Raw genomic sequence first — 15,169 nt, forward strand, 5'->3', positions numbered from 1 at the left:
TCGGGGTACTGGTTGAGGTTCTGGTCAAGGTTCTGGTCGGGGTTCTGGTCGGGGTTCTGGTCGGGGTACTGGTCGGGGTTCTGGTCGGGGTACTGGTCGGGGTTCTGGTCGGGGTTCTGGTCGGGGTACTGGTCGGGGTTCTGGTCGGGGTTCTGGTCGGGGTACTGGTCGGGGTTCTGGTCGGGGTTCTGGTCGGGGTTCTGGTCGGGGTACTGGTCGGGGTTTCTGGTCGGGGTACTGGTCGGGGTACTGGTCGGGTTCTGGTCGGGGTACTGGTCGAGGTTCTGGTCGGGGTTCTGGTCGGGGTACTGGTCGGGGTACTGGTTGAGGTTCTGGTCAAGGTTCTGGTCGGGGTACTGGTCGGGGTTCTGGTCGGGGTTCTGGTCGGGGTTCTGGTCGGGGTACTGGTCGGGGTTCTGGTCGGGGTACTGGTCGGGGTTCTGGTCGGGGTTCTGGTCGGGGTACTGGTCGGGGTTCTGGTCGGGGTTCTGGTCGGGGTACTGGTCGGGGTACTGGTCGGGGTTCTGGTCGGGGTACTGGTCGGGGTTCTGGTCGGGGTTCTGGTCGGGGTACTGGTCGGGGTACTGGTTGAGGTTCTGGTCAAGGTTCTGGTCGGGGTTCTGGTCGGGGTTCTGGTCGGGGTTCTGGTCGGGGTACTGGTCGGGGTACTGGTCGGGGTTCTGGTCGGGGTACTGGTCGAGGTTCTGGTCAAGGTTCTGGTCGGGGTTCTGGTCGGGGTTCTGGTCGGGGTACTGGTCGAGGTTCTGGTCAAGGTTCTGGTCAAGGTTCTGGTCGGGGTACTGGTTGAGGTTCTGGTCAAGGTTCTGGTCAAGGTTCTGGTCGGGGTACTGGTCGGGGTTCTGGTCGGGGTTCTGGCTTCCCTTTCCCGTTTGCTAGCTGCAGCTGACTCCATTACCAAAGTCGTGATAATTTTAGAGTTTTTAGAAAGTAGAGTCTTGACTGCAGGTGGCAGAAACTTGTTGCTTTTCTTCATACTTCATACAAGCTGAGTATTGATATTACCGATATTTACTAGTAGTTTACTTCATAATTTAACTTAGAGACTCTTAGGGAGCTCAGAGAAACTTGACTACCCTGTCCGCCATCTTCCCAGAGCTTTCTGCTCATCAGCTTCCTTCGTCTGCTGACCGTCTGCTGACCGTCTGCTGACCGTCTGCTGACCGTCTGCTGACCACGCTTCGCTCTCAACAACCTTAAAATCCATCCAGAGGCGGCGGCCATCTTTACCGCCGTAAACAAATTTCTGAGTTTTTCCTAGCAGATTTTTTTACTTTTGAAACACAGAAATCTCCTTGTCTTTTTTCTTCTATAATATTGCAGTCAAATAAACATTTCAAAAATTGAAAAAACCTGAGATTGAAAAAAAAACATGGGAAAAATGTTTGACTTTTGAAACATTTTTCTAAATTAATATTTTTGTGCATTTAATTAGTAGCATGAAAAAATATCAGAACCTGCTGAGAAGTCGCTTCCTGAAGAAACTGATGAATGTTTTAGTTTCATGTTTTAAACATTTAACAAGTTCAAAAACATGGATCATTTCTTCTCAAAGCCAATGCTCTTTACTTTAATTCTCAATATTCTCACTATATTTGATGACGTCAGAGAAACGTGGCTGTTTCTTTTCCGTGTTGCTTCGCCTGGTCTACCTGTTCAGGACAGACTGATGATCCTACCAAACCGCTGGTTGCCATAGAAACCGCAGAGAAACCAACAGCATGGTAAACAGGTCTGTTAATATTCAGACTAATTAATGACCGTGAACAGGTGGCAACGGCGCTGCAGGAAACGCATGGGGACCCCTGGTGGCCTTGTGGGGAACAACAGAGGAAGTGACGTGATGGTCTAAGACTAATTACTCTCTTAAACACAATGACAGCAGCTGCTCTGCTTCTGCAGGTTTCCAGCCAGCAGTTACGTCACAGAGACAAACACACACTGCCCTCTGCAGGTCGGAGTCAGACGCTGCAGGCTCCCAGCCAATAGGATTGCAGCACCTTTTATTAACACACCTGTATCTGCAGACACACTCGCATCCCAACAAACACAAATCAAAATACGACTTGTCGTATTTTTAAAACTCAAGTGCATCTAATCACTTGTTCCAATATATTGATCTATTGATTGGTGCAGTTGGTCTTAATGTACTCAAGAGTTCAGATACTTAGATACATTTTCCTGAAATACAACTAAAGTTATGACTAAAATGTTACTTAAAAGTAAAATGTGCTTCCTCAAACTTTGACTTTAAGTAAAAGTTTTAGTTTTTTAAAAGTTCAACTCGTGGATTTCAGAAACTAAATGAGAAGATTTTGGTTCAAACTGTTTTATTTAAAGGAGCGACTTTATAAATAAAACATGTTACATCAGGAATATTTTGGAGGCATTTTGCGACATTTTACTGGGACATGAATCTTCTCTGAGGTTCTCCTCTTCCTCAGAACCAGCAGTTCTGATCTTCATCCCTTTCTGTATCTAATATGTAGGCAATAAATCAATAGTATTTATCGTTATAGAAATTAGATCATTATCAAAGAATATTCAATAATTTCACTAAACTCTGATCCAGAGCCGCACAGCATTCTGGGGGATGTAGGCAGAGGAAAGGCCTAAACTACCTGGGTAGCGTCAACTAACTGGCTCACTCTTTGGTTGCCTAGCAACAGCCCGTTGAGTAGCTTGCAGTAATTTAAGGTTTTGCCACGATGTCTCATAACTGTTTAAAAATAAACCATGTTCTGGAACTGGAAACGTCACGCCAACAGTTTCAGGATTTCAGAAAACAAAAACTAATCAATAATCATCGATATCGGCTGATGAAACGTTTATATTAAAATACGTTTTTCAGTCATGTGGTCCAGCCCTGGCAGTGAGAACCCAGAGACCAGCCCGGGGTTCAAACCCAGGACCTTCTTGTTGCTAGGCAACAGTGGTACTGATGACAGCCCAGGCTTTGCGTCCTGCTGCATGAATGATGGAGGCATGAGAAGGAATATCACCACAGGCTTTCCTCCTCCTGTTGCTGCTGCTTCCTGTCTGCAGACCTGCAAACCTCCAACCCTCGACTTCATCTCAGGTCATCTCATTTAATCTCAGGTCATCTCATTTAATCTCAGGTCATCTCAGGTCATCTCATTTAATCTCATTTAATCTCAGGTCATCTCATTTAATCTCAGGTCATCTCATTTAATCTCATTTAATCTCATTTAATCTCAGGTCATCTCATTTAATCTCATTTCATCTCATTTAATCTCAGGTCATGTCATTTAATCTCCGTTAATCTCAGGTCATCTCATTTAATCTCATTTCATCTCATTTAATCTCAGGTCATCTCATTTAATCTCAGGTCATCTCATTTAATCTCATTTAATCTCCGTTAATCTCAGGTCATCTCATTTAATCTCATTTAATCTCAGGTCATCTCATTTAATCTCATTTAATCTCAGGTCATCTCATTTAATCTCATTTCATCTCATTTAATCTCAGGTCATGTCATTTAATCTCCGTTAATCTCAGGTCATCTCATTTAATCTCATTTAATCTCCGTTAATCTCAGGTCATCTCATTTAATCTCATTTCATCTCATTTAATCTCATTTCATCTCATTTAATCTCAGGTCATGTCATTTAATCTCATTTCATCTCATTTAATCTCAGGTCATCTCATTTAATCTCATTTAATCTCCGTTAATCTCAGGTCATCTCATTTAATCTCAGGTCATCTCATTTAATCTCATTTAATCTCAGGTCATCTCATTTAATCTCAGGTCATCTCATTTAATCTCCGTTAATCTCAGGTCATCTCATTTAATCTCAGGTCATCTAATTTAATCTCATTTCATCTCAGTCAATCTCAGTTAATCTCAGTTAATCTCAGTTAATCTCATTTAATCTCAGGTCATCTCATTTAATCTCAGGTCATCTCATTTAATCTCAGGTCATCTCAGGTCATCTCATTTAATCTCATTTCATCTCAGTCAATCTCAGTTAATCTCAGGTCATCTCATTTAATCTCATTTAATCTCAGGTCATCTCATTTAATCTCATTTAATCTCCGTTAATCTCAGGTCATCTCATTTAATCTCAGGTCATGTCATTTAATCTCAGGTCATCTCATTTAATCTCATTTAATCTCAGGTCATCTCATTTAATCTCATTTAATCTCAGGTCATCTCATTTAATCTCAGGTCATCTCATTTAATCTCATTTAATCTTATTTAATCTCATTTCATCTCATTTAATCTCCGTTCATCTCATTTCTCCTCTGTTCAGGTGTTTCTGGTGAACCAGATGAAGCTGCGTTGTCTTAATGCTCATTGTGTTTCTGTTCTTTATCTCACCTCGACACCTGCAGCGTTTTCTCTTATTATGTTTGTATCTGGTAACTGGAGAGCAGCGAAGTGACAGATGAAGTTGTCACTTGATTCTCGCTCTTTAATAACATGAGTGGCTCGACACACAGAAACACAGCTTCCTGTTTCCCCCCAGCCGTCCTCTGGTCCCGCTCCGTCTTTCCTTTAATCTGAAAAACAGCGCAGGGAAAACCTGAGAGGATTGTTCAAGGTCTGCTGCAAAGGAAAACTCACTGAGAAGCGAAATGTCATCATTTCTGTTGTTCTCGTTTCCAGCCGGGCTGCTGAATCATCGCAGCAGGTAAAAGAACGAGACGGTGAGGTTCAAGGAAAACTGCGACGGAGACGACAGGAAATTAATCTGGAAACACTAAAACAAACGCAGGTCAGCTTCAGACTGGAACCGCTGCGCTAACGCTGCGCTAACCGGTCAGAGGATCCATGAACAAAACGTCCAGTTCACACAGAACCAGTTCCTGATCAAACTGGTCGATCCAGTACTGGTTTACTGCTGCCAGGGAGGAAGCTAACTAATACTTAAAAATCGATTATTCTGACGATTTATCAGATCACAAAAACTCCATTCTGCAGATTTTTCATTTGAACCTTTTTTTGTTAGAAATACATTAAAAGATGCAAATAATTAATTAACTTTTTAAATGAAATATTTTATTGCTAATAAACAGAATTTGTTTATTAGACTCTTCAGGCTGCAGCTGCAGTCAAATGACCTTTTTCTGAGTCTCTGTTCTCCAGTTAGCAATCGATTATTGATCATCTCAATAATCAACTCATCACCATGAATCTGAAGAACCTTTCAGTTGTAATTATTGCATGTTTGGATGTAAATAAGGAGAGAAAAACTCGACTGCTGAGAATAAAACATGAGAATGTTTTAGGTCGACCTTTAATATCATGTTTGTTTCTGAATCGTCTGTTTTACAAACTATGTTGTTATTTTCTTGTAAGTTTAAGCGTAACAATCCCACTCTACTTGTTTTTGCTGTTAAAATGTCTAAATATGTTATTTAGGGTTTTTATGTTGTTAGGTAAATTATAGTTCTGCAATATTTTCTTAGTGCTCATAATAAAACAATAAAATTGTAATATCACACCAACAAAGCCATAACAGAACCAGAATAAAGTCTTTGTTTTCCCAGACACCAAAAATAACAAAAAATTAAAATGAAGAAATGTTGAACATTTTGTGAAGTTAAGCTTCTGCAACAAATAAATATTTCAGCAGGACTTTAAAATGTTAAATGATTATTTCACAGAAAGAACCAGAAGGACTGAACTGTCACCTCACATCTTAATAAATCTTCCCAAACTCCTTCCTCATTAAAATCACTTTTTGCCCTCATAATTTTAAGACTTTTATGCTAATGTTGTGACTTTATTCTTGTAACTTAAAAAATCGTTTTTCTCTTAATCTATCCTTAGTATGTCTAAACAATATTTATTACTAAAATCCTGCAGTTGATGTAAAGAAATGCATCATTTGTTGTGTCTTTCCTAACGTTCCTGGTGGTTTTTGTCTTAATTTGACCTTCACACCACACAGGAAGCTGCCTGGATGAAATGTGATGTCACTTCCTAAGGGATTCATCCAGGGGCGAGAAGCTCAGGGTTTGGGTTTGGTTATCATCTCTGCGGTTGCTTTTATTTTCAAACTGGACTGAACACAGCTGTCAGAGGTGACGAGCTGCAGCCGTAACAAAATGGCCACCTCTGCAGAGGTCAGGCAAAGGTCAGGCAGCCCTGATGGGGCCTAACGTCAGCAGCAACGAGGGGAATAAATGAAAACGTCTCAGATTAATAGGACGACCTGAATGTCTGAGGAAAACAACCCAGGGAAGATTGAGGAGCAGAGGAGTAAAGGTTAACAGTTCGGTTTGATTTATGGAAGAGGAAACTCTGGAACCTTTAAACCATCGAATCCGTCGCCGTTTCTAAACTAAATATTCCCCAGTTGGTTCCTCTGGAGAAATCTGTTTAGATCTGGTCCGTTTTTCACTCGGTGGGCAGCAGAACCCACAGCGGCGCGTGAAGCAATAAATCCACCCTGACACACGAATGAATCAGAATTCAACTACATTAATCTACAACAACAATTTCAAAATAAACTATAAATCTGTTAATATGAGCAAAGATCAATGTTTTTAGACCGCAGCTGGAAACGTTTTCTGTTTTCCTGTCACCAGAATAGTTTGAAGGCAGTTTTAATAATTCAGACGCTGTTTTTGTTTTGTTGTCATTCATAGAAAAATGATCAGTGTAAATAATTTCCTGACATCGGTGGGGCACTAATAAGGCTCTCCTTCCAGGGCGCTGATCCATCTGGGGGCGGCATGAGGTGGAGATGTTCTGCTCTGTTCAGTCCCTCCAGGTTTTAGCATAAAATCCAGATTTTTTATGCTAATCCATAATTGTGAGTTTACTGCAAATTTTCTGGAAAATGGTCAAAATCATTGAGTTTTTGACCATTTTAAAAACTCAACTGTTTAAGTTAACAAAAATGTTTAATCTTTTCTGGTTCTGTTTGGACGTGTTGTCGGACCAGCAGTGGTGGGTTGGGATGTGATGCGTTCACTGACTCAGGCTGCTTCCATCACTTCATTATCATTTTCAGCCGTACTTTAGATTTACCGTCTGGATTCTTCTGCTGCTGATTTTGACGCATGTTGGATAAAATGCGACGTTCAGACTGCAGACGCTTTGGAAGCTATCGGATATGATTTAGTTTCACATCTGGAGGTGGAACAGATTGGATTTTTATTTGGTGAAAAGGTCAGAATCAGTCCGTTTCTGCTGCAGTGAGAACATTTGCATAAGCAAACAGCAGGCTGGCTGTACCTAATAAAGTGGCAGTGAATGTATATTTACATCCAAAGTTCCCAGACCAGACGCTAGAACAAGAGCGTAAATCCTTCAGAGGTGGAGTGTTAAACAATGTCCTTCGTCCTGTTTTGGATGAAATGTGATGTAACCTGATGTCGTTTAAGAAAACAAACAGATTAATGTCAGCGTTCTGCAGCCATGAGTTGGTCTGCAGAGCTGCAGCAACCGCAGCGTCACATTGAGACGAGGAAACGGCACAGAGGACGAGAGCAGGAGGTGTGAAGAGACGTCTGTTTTACAGAGTGATGGAGGAGAGCGGGCGACCGCAGAGCAAACAGAATGAGCGATGGAGAGGTGGAAATAAACGGAGGGGAGAGGGATGGAGAGAGACGGAGGAGAAAAAGACAAATGCAGGCTGAATGCAATGACAAAAGGGCAGGAAATGAAGGGAGGGATGAGAGGAGGATCTCAGGAAAAAGATTTCAAACTGTGCAGATTATTATTTATATTTTATTTAGAGAACAAACTTGCAGCTAAAAGACACAAAAGATCAGATCTCTGATTATTTTCAGGGCGGATCCGTGTCTCTGACCCGGTTCGTCATGGACCGGACCTCAGTGGCCCTGAGTGGCCCCTGAGCAACATAACCCCCGTTGTGCCTGGAATAAATGTGTTTTAATGGGTGGATGTGGCTCCAGTAGTCGTTAACCGGCGGATTCAGACTCACAGAAAGGCCATTTTCTGAAAATAGCAACACATTCAGAGCAATAAGCCAAAGCTGTACAAAATACATATGCAAAGAGTTGTTAACAGGTCCAGTATCTAAAAATAAACTTTACTTACTAAGAATGAAAAAAGCACAAATATAAACAATTATAAAACCTAAATATTTACGCTCTGTAAGTTCTTCCACTTGTCTTTAGTTTCTTAGTTTTTACCAAACTGGTGAAATCAGGTTGCAGCAGTGAAGCATTGTGACAAAGTGTAATAATAAATGCAAAACTAGAAACTAGTTTGATGCTTCAAAGCCTAAAATCTTTCATAACTGATGGATTTTATTATTTTGTTGCTGTTCCATGTCAGCAGTCAGAGGGAACCTGACTGGTTGCTGCAGCTTCCACAGACGGCTGCATTAATCTCTGAATTCTTCTCAATTACATTAATGACGGATTGTGTGGGTGTGATGTCTCTCTGCAGCAGCAGAGCTTTAGTAACTCATGATTTATTAATGGATGATTATCTGACCTCAGGACTTTTGTCTTGCTGTGCCCCCTCCATCCGTCTTCCTCGCTGTCGTCCCTGGCTCCGCTCCTCTTCCATCTCTGGATCCTCAGGGCGAATGTTCCTCCAAATGCTACAACATGTTCATCATCGAGACGGTGTGTGTGGCCTGGTTCTCCCTGGAGTTCGTCCTGCGCTTCGTCCAGGCCCGCAGCAAGCTGGACTTCCTGCGCGGGCCGCTCAACATCATCGACGCCATGGCCATCCTGCCCTACTACGTTTCCCTGGTGGTGAGCGAGGAGGACCAGAACCGGGAGACGGACCGGCCCGGCGGAGGTGAGACGGGCCGCCGTCAGGAAAACTACCCAGGAGGAAACCAACAGCCATAATTGGTTCATTTAGCTTTTCTGAGAAAAACATGTTTATTTTTCAAAGTCGCATTTTCATCATCTATAAAAGTTCAATTAATAACCTAAATATTTAATTGACACACTAAATATTTAACTTTCAAATTAAATATTTAGTTAGGAAGCTAAATATTTAATTTGACACCTAATATGTAGTTTCCTAACTAAATATTTAATGAACAAGCTAAATGTTTATTTATCCTGGGAACTGAATATTTAGATTGAAATATTTGGTTTGCAAACTAAATATATTCAATCTAATATTGAAATATATTAATCTAATATAGATCTAATATTTATTCAATCTAAATATTTCAATCTAAATATTTAGCTCAGACTTAATCATTTAGTTAAGAACAAAATCTATAGCTCCAAATTAGATATTTAGTTTGGAACTCAGAAATGTATAAATGTAAGAATAACATGATGCAAATATGACTTTGGAATAATATTTAGTTTCAAAACTAAATATTTAGTTTTTTAAATATTTAGTGTTGTCACTGACATTTATAAAAGTTTGAATTAAATGGTGAAAATATGATTTTGTAAAAGCAGCAGTGACACTTCTCTCTCTAATGGACTAAATAATTAGTTTTCCCTGCTACCTTTCCAAACGGCTCCTCAGGTAAGGGCTACCTGGACAAGCTGGGGCTGGTGCTGCGGATCCTGCGGGCGCTGCGGATCCTGTACGTGATGCGGCTGGCGCGCCACTCGCTCGGCCTGCAGGTTCTGGGCCTGACGGTTCGCCGCAGCACGCGGGAGTTCGGCCTGCTGCTGCTCTTCCTCTGCGTCGCCGTCACGCTCTTCTCCCCGCTGGTTCACCTGGCCGAGAGCGAGCTCACCGGCCCGCACGACTTCAGCAGCATCCCCGCCTCCTACTGGTGGGCCATCATCTCCATGACGACGGTGGGGTACGGCGACATGGTGCCGCGCTCCATTCCCGGCCAGGTGGTGGCGCTGAGCAGCATCCTGAGCGGGATTCTCATCATGGCGTTTCCCGCCACCTCCATCTTCCACATGTTCTCGCGCTCCTACCAGGAGCTGAAGATGGAGCACGACCGGCTCTTCAAGGAGGAGGTGGCAGCTGCAGCAGCCGCCGCCGCCACCGGGGGCGCTGCGGAGCCGCAGGGGGGGGACGCGAGGTCGCCCCCTGCTGGGCCTCCGGACCAAACCAAGGAGCTCTGCATGGAGGCGCTGCTGCAGGAAGCCAACAACCACAGTCTTCCACCTGCGGCTTTCTGAAGGTTCTTCACGAAACTTTACAGCTGCAGTTTGCAACTTTAATAAAATTTTAAAAAAAGGCTTTGATATATTTGATAAAACTGTCTCCATGTTGTGACAGTAGCTGCGTTTCTATTCCAAATATGAGCTAATTTTTGTCTATATTTTGCTCATGTCGAAAAGCAAAATTTCTCTATTTCTGTGTTTTCATTGAAACTGCAGTTTGTAACTTTTACATAAAATATTTTATTTGTTGAAACTGTCACCATATTGTGACCATTTCAGACAGATAATCTGTGAAATAATGAAGCTCCTCTGTTTTCTACCAACTTGAAACAACCAATCAGAGCCAGGAGGCGGGTCTTAATGCTGTCAATCACAGTCTCATGTCAGCAGATCCTAGCATGAATGCTAATGCTAGTTAGCTTAGCCATTGATAATGATGGTGCTGTAACTGTAAGTTGTTTTGCCATTAGCACATTTAGCATTGATTGGCAGCGCTAAGCCCCTCCTCCTGACTCTGATTGGTTGTTTTTGGTTAATCTCTGGCAGTAGCAGGTCCGGGAGGAGATGGATCTGTTCAGATTATCAGTCTCATAAACTGTCATGACATGGAGACAGCTTTAACAAATTAAAAAACATTTCTTTATAAAAATTATATACTGCAGCTTTAAATAAAAAATTAAATTCAAATCCTCCACGAATAAGCTTGTTCATGCGCGTAGTTGTTAATGGCAGCGACGGATGTAAACACATGAGATATATTCATTATTCAGCTGCTAGAGCTCATCATCTATCAGCCAATCAGAGGAGATGTCGGCGTTTTACTCAGCAACAAGCCCCGCCTACTCGGGAGTGGCTACTTATACAGCGTTTTGGGGAAAATTGTAGTCGGCTACAGGAGAATTATGGATTCAACATGTTGGAACGACTCGACCTTTTATGAACTGATGCTGTTATGCTCTAGTGGAGCTGGCTGCACAAAAACAAACAAAGAAAACCACTTCCTGTTGTCTTCTTTGGCGTTTCTGGCAGTAGTAACATCCGGCTGTTGATCATGTTTCGATACGGCTGAATAGCCTCATCATCCTTGTGCAAAAACGTTTCAGCAAAAACTAGCCTTAGCATTTATGGCTACATGGTAGCATAGCAGAGGGAAAGGCCGAGATTGTGAGCATGAGGGTGATTGACAGCATTAGGACCCGCCCCCTGTCTTTGATTGGTTGTTTCTGACTCAGCAGGACCAAATCTTTTTTTTTTTTCACAGATTATCTACCTTATACAATCTGGCAGTTTTAACAAATATGTGAAGAACATATTTTTAATAAAAGTTACAACTGCAGCTTTAAAACACAGCAACTACCAAGGGACTAATACCCCCAAAGCCTAACTGCCCAGTTCTGGCATTCGCTTTATTTTGTATACAAATAAAAGTTTTTCTTTTTTTTAAAGTATTTCTGGTTTTTGATGCATTGACTGGAAACGTGAAGAGAGACTGGAAACGACCCTTTATGCCGGATGGTTCCTGTGAGACCTGAAGGCCTCTGCAGCAATATTCCAAACACGCTGCTTCCATAAACCTGCAATATTAAACCCAAAGTCGCTTCTCCTTCCACTGTGAACTGACTGCAACATTATCCGAGTTTTCATTTCTGTTCAATGTGCTGCATAAAGTATGAACTAAAACTGTTTCATACTCAACTTTCCTGCCATGAATGCAAAGAAGTTCAGCTTGTAGTTTATACATGAGAAGCTTCAAGCCATGTTCTGAGCAGAACTGATAAAATCATTATAACCCAAATGTAACGTATATCTGTTCTCTGTTTATCTGATAGATCTAATAAATAACTGATGGAAACATCTGGGTTCAGTTTGGACAGTCACACTGTAAAAAGTTAACGGCAATAGTTTGGTTTACGTACAGAAAAAAGCTCATTGATAAATGTCATAGATTAAAACTAAATATATGATTCACCATTTAGCTTATGAATTAAATATTAAGTTTCTAATTATATATTTATAAATCAATGAATAACATGATGAAAATATAACTTTGAAAAATGAACACCCATTTTTTTATGACAGACTAATTAAATCAAAATATTGCTGTTAATTTTATTGTGTAACTTTACAAACAGCGCCCCATACTGTTGGGTAAAGGTATTTACTCCTTTAAAGGTTTGTTTTGTTTCTGCTTTTTTGTCACAGTTAAATGTTTCAGATCATCAAAACATTTTATATTGAAGATAACCTGAGGAAGCCAGAAAAACGTCTCCTAGACTGCAGGTGAGCCGTCAGTCTGTCTTTAAATGCTGTTCGTTAGCGACGCGACGTTAACCAACAATCTGAATATTTTTATCGCCTCTTCATCCTAAACGATGCGACTTGAGCCGGTTGGTGAGAACGGTTCTTTGTTTTTTATGAGTTCGTTTTTAAGCAGCTCACTTTTTGCTACATTTTGTTTCCATGTTACAAATATCACCAAAATGTTACTAATGCACAACCTTTGTAAAAAGCTACATGATATCTGATGTTTTTGTTTTGATGTTTTATTTATTAGCTAATTTTTTTCTGGAAGAACATGCTGCGTTTTTTTAACTTAATACTGATGATGATGTAACATTTTTGTGAACTTGTTTCACAACAGGAATTGATATAAACGACATTTATTAAGGATAAAATAGCTTTAAAAAACGGATCATTTGAAGTGACGGTTCGGATCCCAGAAGGCCCGCCGGTACCGGTAGCTTTATGGACACACCTTCCAGAAACACTTTCATCTGAACCGTCCAGAGAATATTTTCCCAGAAGTTTTGAGGATCATCTGGATGTTATTGGACAATGTGAGACGGGCCTCTGGGTAGTTTGGGTCAGCAGTGGTTCTGGTCGTGGAACGGTCCCATGGACGCCATTTTTTCCATGTCTGTCTTTATTTAGATGTTTGTTTAAAGCTTTAGATGTTTTTCTGGGTGGGTTGTTGATGATTTCTTGCTGTTTGAGATTATTTAACCTACTTTGTGTTGTCATTCATTTCAACTAATTAATTCAAAACTTTTAATATATCCATCCATCCATCCATCCATCCATCCATTTTCTGTTCACCCTTGTCCCTAATGGGGTCGGGAGGGTTGTTGGTGCCCATCTCCAGCTATGTTCCAGGCGAGAGGCGGGGTACACCCTGGACAGGTCGCCAGTCTGTTGCAGGGCAACACAAAGACATACAGGACAAACAACCATACACACACACACACTCACCCCTAGGGAGAATTTAGATAGACCAATTAACCTAACAGTCATGTTTTTGGACTGTGGGAGGAAGCCGGAGTACCCGGAGAGAACCCACGCATGCACAGGGAGAACATGCAAACTCCATGCAGAAAGACCCCGGCCGGGAATCGAACCCAGGACCTTCTTGCTGCAAGGCAACAGTGCTACCAACTGTGCCACTGTGCAGCCCTACTTTTAATTTAATATATTAAAAATTTATTAGTCAATTATTCACCTTTTTTTTCTTAGTGAAGTCCTGAGTGGAACCTTAGTATTTGTGTGTTTCTGGTACGCCCGTATATCTGGGGCACAAGCTACATCCGCTAACATTGATGGGTGACGAAGCCGCTTCTCTGGGTTTATTTCTGCTTCTACAAATGATCTGATTGGATGCTGGAAATGGGTTTTAAGTGGAAAATGTGGCTTGTTTTTTGCTGATTAATAAATTACAGACTGCCTTTAACCTGATTAAATGTTTTAATGGAGTCCCTAAACTATTTTCTCGGTCTGACTGTAATCCCGCCTGGGTGAGGTTGGTGAAATGAAGCCATTAAATTTGGTTATTCTTAGTTAATTTATGAATGAAAAAGGAGCAGATTAGTTCTGATTGCTTTTGTCTTAATTAAACCGTTTTTTTTCTGTCTGGTGTTAAAATGTGATGATCTGAAACATTGAAGTGTGACTAAGAAGGAAACTCGGCAATCTGTAAGTAGATTTCCTGAGCTCTTTTCTGCAGGATGATCCCTACTGTAATTTTGTAATTAGGGATTAAAAGGATGGAGATGAAACAGGGAGTTTTTGTTTTAGACAAGGAGTGTGCGTGAGCGCCAAGAACCATGAAATGTACTTTGCGATGCTCCAAATAAACGCTCTCCTTGTAATCTGAGAGAAATCTGTTTTCTGGGTTCTGGTTGTTTTTTTTCTCAGAGTTCGGAGGTTTAATCTTTTGGCTCGCCGCCGATGCTCACTCACATTCCTTCAGCTGGAAAAGAAGAAAGTGAAGCATCTGGCACGCCGGGAGTTCAGTTACATCACCGTCTGGTTCTCACGCAGCGGGTCCGTCCCGCTGGCCGCCGTCTCCAGGGTTTATGGGAAGCTTTCTGTGCCCTGCAGCCCAGCAGGGGGTCCGGATCGACCCACCGCTGCCTTCAGGCTGATCAGATGATTCTGTTTTTCTCCTGAGCGCTGCAGAGCAGGAAGACATGCCAGATGTGGCTGTAATCTAGATTAAAGTTGGGATTATAACCCTCACATGCTCAGGTTTTAGCCTGAAACTCGGCTTCATGCTTTTGTTTTGACATCCAAGTGACTTGGGTCCAAACACTGCAGTGTTGGGTTTCATTGGCTCAGCTGTGATGGGATTACTGGGAGCAGTGGTGCAGCAGCTAGCATACGGCGCAGTGACGTAATTCAGCTTTTCATGATCAAATGTGACGGATTACAGACTGAGAGTCGGTCTTCATGCTGGACAGTTAAACTATGAAGAGTTCACTGAGGCGCTCAGATCAAACGGGAAATTAATCATTTTCCGGGTAAAAAATGTTTTTATATGTTTGTTGAAGCTGTCACCATGTTGTGTTGTATGAGACAGACAATCTGTGAAAAAATGAAGCTCCTCTGTTTTCTCCCAGCCAACCAATCAGATCCAGGAGGCGGGTCTTAGTTCTGTCAGTCACCATCTCATGTGGCGCTGCTAGCTTTTCCCCATTAGCCAATCCTGACTGCTAAGGCTAGTTAGCATAGCCACAGATAAATGGTTTTCCTGTTATGGTTGTTCCACCATTAGCTCATTAAGCAGCGCGTACATGAGGTTGATTGACAACGACCCTCCTCTTGGTTC

The 15,169-nt window shown here is 41.8% G+C and overlaps 1 protein-coding gene across 2 annotated transcripts in view; it reads left to right on the forward strand.

Moving 5' to 3' along the window:
* The window catches only part of kcng4 (potassium voltage-gated channel modifier subfamily G member 4), a 39,111-nt gene extending 27,912 nt beyond the window's left edge, over nt 1–11,199 (forward strand). For both annotated transcript variants that reach the window (XM_023343590.1, XM_005795848.2), the window contains 2 exons: nt 8,548–8,770; nt 9,467–11,199. In XM_023343590.1, the coding sequence (XP_023199358.1) occupies nt 8,548–8,770; nt 9,467–10,083 (840 nt within the window). In that variant the 3' untranslated portion in view covers nt 10,084–11,199. The remainder of the gene's footprint in view (nt 1–8,547; nt 8,771–9,466) is intronic.
* The last annotated feature ends 3,970 nt before the right edge of the window (nt 11,200–15,169 follow it).

This window comes from Xiphophorus maculatus, chromosome 2, assembly GCF_002775205.1.
Source record: "Xiphophorus maculatus strain JP 163 A chromosome 2, X_maculatus-5.0-male, whole genome shotgun sequence".
Classification (NCBI taxonomy): Eukaryota; Metazoa; Chordata; class Actinopteri; order Cyprinodontiformes; family Poeciliidae; genus Xiphophorus; species Xiphophorus maculatus.